Source organism: Mastigoproctus giganteus, chromosome 7 (assembly GCF_048544385.1).
Source record: "Mastigoproctus giganteus isolate SK-2022 chromosome 7, ASM4854438v1, whole genome shotgun sequence".
NCBI classification, from domain to species: Eukaryota; Metazoa; Arthropoda; class Arachnida; order Uropygi; family Thelyphonidae; genus Mastigoproctus; species Mastigoproctus giganteus.
Genome location: NC_143581.1, coordinates 228,260,524 through 228,270,297, shown reverse-complemented (window position 1 = coordinate 228,270,297; position 9,774 = coordinate 228,260,524). Strand labels below are relative to the sequence as shown.

Sequence of the window (9,774 nt, the reverse complement as noted above, 5' to 3'; positions counted from 1 at the left end):
ATAATCTCAAAAACAAGACAGCAAGCAATCATTGTTAGTACAAGAGAAATTGGTTGACTTTCACCAGAGTACAAATTAACAACTTATTAAAATGGTATGTTAATTAATACTATTAATTAACATAACTAATTAACATAACATAACTATTAATTAATTAAAATGTTATGTTAATTAATAAAGACTATACATACCATATAATAAAAATATATTTTTTAAATCTTCCAATGCAAAAGTATTTTTTAAATATTCTCTTTATCTAATAGGCATGCATTGAAAATTGATATTGCAGTACATAACATTTACTTACACTTAAATTGAACTATTCTTTACTTGTGTAAAATAACTGAATTCAGATGTAAATGAATTCAGTCATTAGTGCTTAATATTCATTGAAATTGCTTCTCCATAACAGTTCAACCACTAGGTATATCTCTCTAAAATCCTGCATATCTCAATCTCTGAATCATACTTTAATAGTCTTTCAAAATTGATAGGTAATATACTCTAAACTTTTAAAGTTAAGAGCATATTCCCTATTTTGGACACATTAGTAGGAAAACTGAATATAAAAGTTCAGATGTTCAAATATGATTCAGATGATGCATCAACATCTTAAATTTTGATGGTTAATTTTTCAATCAGAATGGGGGGGGGGGGCAAAATCTTAATTTTTTTTTTTACATAATCTAAAAATATACATAATTTTTTTAATTGGAGCTGCATAGCCATAAAAATTCTTATGGCTGTCATTTGGAATAAAATTAATATCACACTGTATTAACTTCCATGAAATTTTTAGCATCTTAGACAGCTTTCCATTCTTGACCAAGAAATTTGACTTTAAATCAAGTCAGGAAATTTTTTTTTGTTTTTGATAAAAGATTGCCATTTCTCTTCGATCTAATCCAATATAGTGCCAGAATTAAGCATAAAACTTAAATTCCTTCCGTTTCTAGCTATTCATCCCAAAAAATCTGATATGTGATTCTGTATGGAAATGCACCTAACTACCATAACGTGTTTGATATGCTCATTCAAAGGTTAATTTGCAAACTAATCTGTTACTAGTTCTTCTATATACTACTCATCTTAACATTCGCTCCTTGAAAAATGATCCTTACCCATTGAAAAAAATAAAATAACACTTAAACAAGAGGCAATTATGTAAAAATAGAGACGTTACATCTGGAGAAGTAAAGCTTTTTATTTAATACTGAGAGATCTTGTGAAACCAGTAGATTGCCTACTATATAACTAAATTTTCATATTAACGAATAAAACATATGCCACATTCAAATATGCATTTAACTGCATAACATTTTCTATTGGTCAATGTAAATCACCCAAAGATTAATTTACATTATCAGACTTCAGGGCCAATAAAAAAATCTGTACATGGTATATGTCATCTCTCTCTTTCTTTCTTACTATGCATCCTGGTTGCTATCATATTTTACAACATATTGCAGAGCAACAAAGCTAGACTGTTATTGACTTGCTGATTGTGTGTACTTAACTATTTAACATGGGAAACATCTTTTATACATTTGAAATAGATAAATATATCTTTTAATAAATTATAAAGGGCAAATACTAGAGTAGAATGTACATCTCAAATATATATATCAATACATTACACATTTACATAAATTGAAACAATAAGCAATCTCTTATAACAAATCAAAATATTTATAGCAGTTTTTTTTTTTTTTTAACATAATGTTTTTAGAAAATTTATATCTGGAGTACACTTTCTCAGTAGGTTTAAAAATATACCATCAAGAAAGATAAAATACAGAGGCCTAAAATATTAGCAAAAATTATATGAAACATTTAAAAAATATATGATATCAATGATGTGTGTCCCACAGAATTTTTCTTAAACTTAACAAGAACATCTCACAGAGAAACAATAATATTCAATCTTTTTGTTTTTTCGTTTTGAAAATATTACACTATATAATAAAAGTCAGATAAGGTATCTCTTCACTATTTGAAACAATTGACTATTCTGACAACTTAGAATAATGCTATTATTCATATTTTATTTTATTTTTATTTTTTTATATATGAGCAAGAATATAAACAATAGATGAAATGTTTTTATTATTTTCAGTAAATAATGACAAAAAAAAGCCCTTTTTTAATGTCTTGCTACCTTTACTTAAAAAAAATAAATAAATAAATAACCCACCCTGCTAGAACAGGATGTTTTGCATAGAATAGAACACTTCACTGAAATCTAAATGGTACAATAACATTTTTACAAAAAAATATTCCATTAATTAAATTTGTGTAATCCATTTATTATTATTATTTATTTATTTTCAATAATAAGGGGAATCACAAAACACTATTATGATCCATAGTCTTTATATATTAAAAGACTCCTTTACATTATATGTTCAATCAACACTGTCATTTCTTTATAATTAAACTACTTGACCAATGATTAAAAAAGCAGCATTTTTAATGTAACAAAATGTTTATCTTTATTAAATATGGTACAAAACAGGAAAAAGAAGTACCCCGAGAATCTAAATGTTCCCATTCTCTCTCATTATTTTGTTAAGGAAACAAGTAAGCAGATCAAAAAACACTACAAAAAATATGTCTTTTATAAATCCATGTATTTTAAAAACCACTTTGCAAAACTATCACTATAACCTGAGTTTAAATATTTCTTTAATGTGAATGCTGGTTTTCAGAATAGTGATATACAACTAAAGTATATAATTTCATCTAGACGGATCCAAAAACAATGAACATTTTAAACACTAAAGTGTACTGTGAACTAAACCCTTTTACAGATACCACATAACTGGTATCCTATTTCAGCTTATATAAAATGAAATAATCTGTCACCCCAAAGATATTCAGTATGCCAAAAAAACATTTTTCAACTAAAACTCAATATATGCAAAACTAATCTGTACCAAGTATGAATTCTAAATAAAAGAATATTTTACACAGTGAAGTTAACCAGTTACAGACACTCCCTGACTTGTGTAATACTCGACTTCCGTAAGTTTTTTCCGGCTGGTGTGAACTTAAAAAAAATCATGGGAACGTATTTTGCATCCCATAGGAATAAATGGAGGTATTGTGAAAACATTGCAATGTGAACCCAACAACACATTGTGTTTTTTTTTTTTTTGTAATTCATTCCAAGACCTTGGAAGTGGAAATTTTCACTATACATGTATAACTAAGCTATTTATCTCTCTAAAAGGTCATTTTTATAATGGAGTGCTACCCTTTCATCGTTATCATACGTTCCATTATAAGAATCAATTTTGAGTGCCTTTGTTGATATTTTTTGAAAGAATATTTCTGGAGGTCACGGCCATAAAACAATCCGCACTTTCCAGTTCATTTGGCTTTTGTATTAGTGCATATAATTATAAACAGGTAGTAAACTCGATCTTATTGCAGTTGCGATATTCCCGATAACTGGAATTGTGTAGGTTTTTACGTTATTATGGTGACATTTATTCCCCCTTCACTGAAATCTTCAATCATATAAGAAACATAAATAAATTTTCAGAATCTTCTCTTCATTCTTATTCACTTATTTTAATGATGAAAGGAAAGTGACTAATGGAAAGTGCAAGTGGTGGCAGGGCTAGGAAACAAAACAAAATTGATTTAGAAATGAAAATAAAAATGATCAAGTATGAAGCAGGACAAAGTTTGTCATCTATTGCATGGGAATTAGGTCTTGTTGTTTCAACAGTAAATACTATTTTAAGGGACAGTGTGCATATAAAAGAACATGTTAAAGGATCAACAGTTCAGGTTCTATATCGAAGATGAAAAAGCTATTAATAATACGGATGGAAAATTGGATTCAGAAGAGAGTGCCCCTGAGTCTAATGGCCATTCAAGCAAAAGCAACAAGTATTTATGAAGATATTAAGGATAAGTACGGTGAACCCCAAGCCAAGTTCGTGGCAAGCAACAGGTGGTTTAATAGCTTCAAGCATCACGCTGGTTTCCACACCATTAAAGTATGCAGTGAAGTCGCCAGTGCCGATCTGTAGCAGCCGAGAAATTTTGTGATGTGTTCGAAAAAAAAACCCTTTTTAAATTTCCACAGCCCTCTACCTCAGCAGCATACTTATCAGCTATAAACGTTGATTCTGGCAACAATGCTCGAAAGGTAAAACTTGCTGACATTATGCTTGTCCTCTCCCTTTTTTTGTAATTGCACACTTTTGTAATTTTTCCTATGCACGAGATAAACAAAAATTGAACAAATAATTCTATTTACATATTCGTCAAACATTTATTTTTGCTTCAATCAAATTCAGAAAGAATAGTGCTGCATAAGCCTTTAGGGAAATTCCGACTTATGTAAAATTCAACTTATGCAGAGTTCCACAGAACGCAACCCTTACTTAAGTCGGGGAATGCCTGTATTTGATTATATACATTTCTTGCTATAAAATATGGTTCAAATTTTTACCTTCCGCTAGAAAATATTTGGTCACAAGTCATGTCCAAGTAGTCAAAACATCTGACATTATTTTTAATGAGTATTTTAGGAAAACAAATGCAAGAAATAATGAACCAGTAACAAAAAAAATAAAATGTTTCTATGTAATAATTATAACAACTGTGCAAAATGCAGTGATAATAACAAGACATTCTAGTAGCAAAGCTAGAATAAAAGTCAATTAACCTATAATAGAGTTAACTAGTTAATTTTAGAGTAAAAAAAAAAAAAAAAAAATAGCAGAATTCCTTAGTCAATTTCCAACTATAACAGAAAGGAAATAGTTCATTCAGAAATTTGGATTCAAAAATCAATGTTTTAAATAAAAGTGTCATTGCATCTCTTATATAAATGGGTGTTTTAAACTGTTTTAAATAAAGGTGTCATTGCATCTCTTATATAAATGGGTGTTTTAAACTGTTTTAAATAAATGAAAAACTTGAGCAGATCAAAATTAAATTAGTGAATATATATTTGCTTATGTAAGTGTGGGAAAAAATAAAACACAACATATGTACATATATTGGTAAATAGAAATGAAGGTTTATATTACCATATTTTTTAAAACCCTAGTCTAAAACAGGGACAGTAGATTAAAAAAAAAAAAAAAAGAACAATGTTCACTGACCAGTACAACTAAAATAAAAACTAGCCAAGTAGTACATTTTGTTAAAAAAAAAAAAAAAAAAAAAAAATTGAAAACAGCATACCATATATTTAAGTGCAGGGTACAAACAAAGTTGCAACATATTTACAGTATTTGTGAATATATATATTACTGCTATAAATGTAAGCCAATGTAAAACATGTCAAAAATAAATTAGTCTTTTTTTTTAAGTCTGGAAAGATACAGTGACAACAGGAATGTTAGATTTACAAGCAGAATTAGAATTTTTTTTAAACAACAAGTTGGCGGGTGTAAACAGTAAATATGCAAGTGTGTGTGTGTGTGTGTTTCTCATCAGAAATGTCATATATTAATCTTCTAGTATATATACATAATTCTCTATTACAAATGCTTCATCACAAAATAATCAGAGGCACATACTCTTTCAGCTCAGAGGGAACTCATTACTATCAGCTGCACCATTTGCTATTCAAGCCTTAAAACATTTGAATGTCTTTCATTTCCTGAGATCCACAACAGTCACCATTGCATTATCATCCAATATTAAATGACTGCATTCCTGCACAAATAAATGAAGAGAGGGTTATTCAGAAAAGTGAGAGAAAAACTTTTAAAAAACAGTAACAGCAGCAAAATCAAATATAATATAAAAATATCTTGAATTTAATAAATAGAGGGTACTGGTTAATTAAATAAATGCTAACTTAATTGGAATATGCACTGTAGAATATATACCATTAATAGTTGGTTGCATTCTACCCAGCTGCTATCAAAATCTCACTATCCAGAATCCATGGTAACCAGAATAACCCACATACCTGGATTTTTAAATATATAATGTGATCTAAAAGATCCGGCACTTTGTCTTCTATTAACACCCATTACCATCCAGGTCTAGTTCATTTCAAACTGATCAAGTTTCATGGAATTTGTCAATTAACTGCCACAAAATATTGCAATGGGGCATGTTAGACAGAATATTTTTCTGAAAACTTCTGATTGGCCTCTTTTATGTATCATAAAATCTCATACCTCAAAAAAAAAAAAAAAAAGAAAAAAAAGCCATTTACATAACACACTTAAAAGCATCTAAACCTACTTTTTGACTGAAGAAGGAGAATGATCGGGGAACACACTACTACTGGAAGCAACATCTGTGGGTGACTAGCCATGTATGCACAGGGATTTAAATTTGTTAATAATAGGGTTATCCAATTAAAATACAATCATTTTGCAAAATTCTAATTAAAATGCAATTCACCTAGAAACAATCCAATTAAAATGCAACTCAGTTTGCAATATAACATAAATTTTATTTAAAAAAAAAAAAAAGAATTTCAAATTGTTATGGAATGTTCAGGTGTACAGCACATTGCAATCCAATCTGCAATACAAAATTTTATTAAAAAAATGGATACAGAATCACTGGTGTGTCTACACTGACATGCATTCACTCTTTTTAGTGTAAATGATACAACTCTATGGAATAGGTTCATCTATGGCAGAGCCATAGTTCTCAGTGTTTTATTTCAGTCTTATCTGGTGCTGTTTGAATAATCATTACTGAATGTCACTAAAATTTATGTTACAAAAAAGGTAACGTTAAAAAATAAAAACACATTACATAGTGTACTAATAATGCTGTACTGCTCAATTATACAGCATTCTGACACCCATCTAAAAATATCTCATTCCATATCCAATGGCACTACATGCTTTTTTACTGTAGTTACCTCAGTATAGCCTGTGACCACCAAATACAGAGGATGCGGAAAGGTCAGGCAATGACCACCGCATATCTCCACAGAAATATGGCCTTAGGTTGCTAATGCTCCTAGAAATAAAAAAAAAACACCTCGGGTATACACTATTAACAAATGGAAAATCCACTCATTACATTTTTGTTATCAGATGCAGGGAGTTCAGACTCTCCTTGTAGTTACTTTTGCCACCCACCAGACAGTACAGGATATCTCTTTCCAAGCATTCATTATTTGGAACACACACACACATAGCAGAGGTAATTAATTTGGTACTGAGTGTTACATAAGCCTAAACTCATCAGCTATAACGTTCTGTGAACTGTCAGAGTTTGAAATCTAGATCTCTGTCTATTTACTCATGTATTTGGCAATTCATTTAAAGATCCACTGAAGCAGCACAAAATACAAACAATTTTCATTTTGTTCAAATTGCTATACACTGGTTGAAATGATCTCCATTGATAAAAATTTCAGATAAAGTGCTTACCTATGCAGTCTGTCAATAACCAACATAAAATCTTGCAGCAATCACTAGCTCAGCTGAAATGAACAATAAACCGAAAACTTTTAGAAGTTAGTAATTTTTACTAATGGAGTATGTTTCAAGAAATCTGCTTCCAATCTGCACACATGGGATATGGAGAAAATCAGGAACCACACTGGACCCAGTCCACTTAAAGCCAACTGTTAATCATAATGATTTGTAAGGTAATGATGTGGCAAGCTGGCTAAAGTGTGCAGATTTTCATCTACAGGCAGCTCAGCTCCATATAAATTAAAATCCAATAATAGATCTTTATACCATAAATTCAATAAGATGGTGTCCCATGCCACAAGTCAAAAGCAACATGTAAATAGAGCAGGAAAATGGATTTCATCTCTCTTATGGGCTACACAGTCCAGACACAAATGTTAAAGAGCAAATCTGGGAACATGGCAGGTGCTCTTAGCCATCAAACATAGATAATTTTAAAGCAATGATCCACACAAATCTTGGACATCATTATATTACACAATGATCCAAAATCTAATGATGGCAAGTGTCCAAGCACTTCATGCTTCAAAAGGGCAAGTTACCAAATAATAAAATACTTCCATACTAATCTTTTTAAGTATATCAAAATAAAACGTGTTTCACAATTATTGTATTCATTTTATTCTAGAAGAAAGAAACATATATATAACTAAGCATAATGAGAAAGGAGAGAGAGAGAGAGAGAGAGAGAGAGATTCTGGAAGTCAGAAAATATAGCTACTATTTGAAGAAATGGTATTGACATAAGCACTGTTGTGAAATTGTATTCTGAAGGAAAATAAAACATCTCACTTTATAAGAAACATTCATTTACCTCTCTGAAAAACTTTCAATCATCATATTTGTTTTGCCAGTAAATTCCCCTAATTAACTAATACCCAAACAGCTATATGTGAGAGAGTTAAAAAAAAAAAAAAAAAAAGGGGGGGGGGGGGAAGAGACTCATTTTATCACAAGCATATGTTTAAAGCACTCTTTCAAACAAATTACAAGCTGACCTATTTTTGTGTCAGTTTAACCTGGACCCACAGATGCCAGGGATAAGTTTATAATTTTCCTCTACTGTGATTGGGTTATGTTAGCCTAAATACTATAAAGAATCCATTATTATTTATCAATAGAAATTTTCTCAATATTTAATGGGCACATGCAAAAGATATACCATATTCCTGTTTACAAAACAATTTAAAAACTTCAAGGATGTGATTGTTTATTTATACTATCCTAATTTCACTATATACCAGATGGCAGGATCAACATCTGTTCCTGCTTTGGCAGATGGTACAATATTACATCTGAACGATGAAAAACACAGTTAGCACTGGAGAACTATAATAACACTGTACTACAAATAAAGTTTCAAATATAATAATAGAGAAAATATTATCTCCACAGGAAAAATATGTGCATTAATGAACATACTAGAGAACATACATGTAGTAATTAGTAAATAAATATTAAGCAGAGTCTCTGGTAGATTCTTATTCTATCATTTTTTCCCCTACTTATATGAAAGGGCTAGAATAAAATGAATTTAAATTAAATTTATTTCAAATGGCCATTTGAAATAATCAACTGTTACATCTCAGAATTTAATAAAATCATATGAAAATAACAAGACAACTTGATCTGATCATCCCCACATTTAAGCTTTTGGCATTACACATAATGCACCATAATTCCAGAAGCTTTTTAATGGATATAACAAAAGAAGAATTATTTATCAATGAAATTTCAGGAAAAGCTAAGTAGAATATCTATTATCTTTCCTTTAATCCCACAGATATCTCAGTGTGTATACAAAGAGCAGATAATTCTAGTTACATCAATCTGAATTATCTCCTCCTATATTACCAAGATTTATTCACAAATCTTTAAGATCAACCTATCAATTTTTTTCGAGTGTACCTCTATTATTTACAAACAGAAATTAGTAAAATGCACAATATATTTAATAAATATAGCATTTAATATTAATATACAAATTTTGTAATACCTACAAAAAACTTTGATGTAATGTTAGGCAGAATATTTTGATTATTTCGATTTTTGTTTTATTTTTTATTTCTGTGCACTGTGACTGATCATTTGACATCCCTTGTTATAAACACAATGTATTGTACTGAAAATTAAAATGTGCAACCATCAAAAAATATAGATGCTGTAAATGAAATTCCTGTGATATCAACATGAAAAAAATATGTCAAATACCTACCTACATGCATAGGCCCATCACCACCAAATACGGAGGATGCGGAAAGGTCAGGGAATGACCACCACATATTCTAGGAGCAATATGGCCTTAGTTGCTAATGCTCCTAAAAAACTAAACAACAACAACAACAACATA

The 9,774-nt window shown here is 29.9% G+C and overlaps 1 protein-coding gene across 1 annotated transcript in view; it reads right to left on the bottom strand.

The window, feature by feature from the left end:
- Positions 1-5,415: 5,415 nt before the first annotated feature.
- The window catches only part of LOC150083757 (STAM-binding protein), a 144,707-nt gene continuing 140,348 nt past the window's right edge, over positions 5,416-9,774 (bottom strand). Inside the window, exon 10 of the mRNA XM_090377459.1 lies at positions 5,416-5,685. Coding sequence (XP_090233585.1) covers positions 5,623-5,685 — 63 coding nt within the window. The 3' untranslated portion in view covers positions 5,416-5,622. The remainder of the gene's footprint in view (positions 5,686-9,774) is intronic.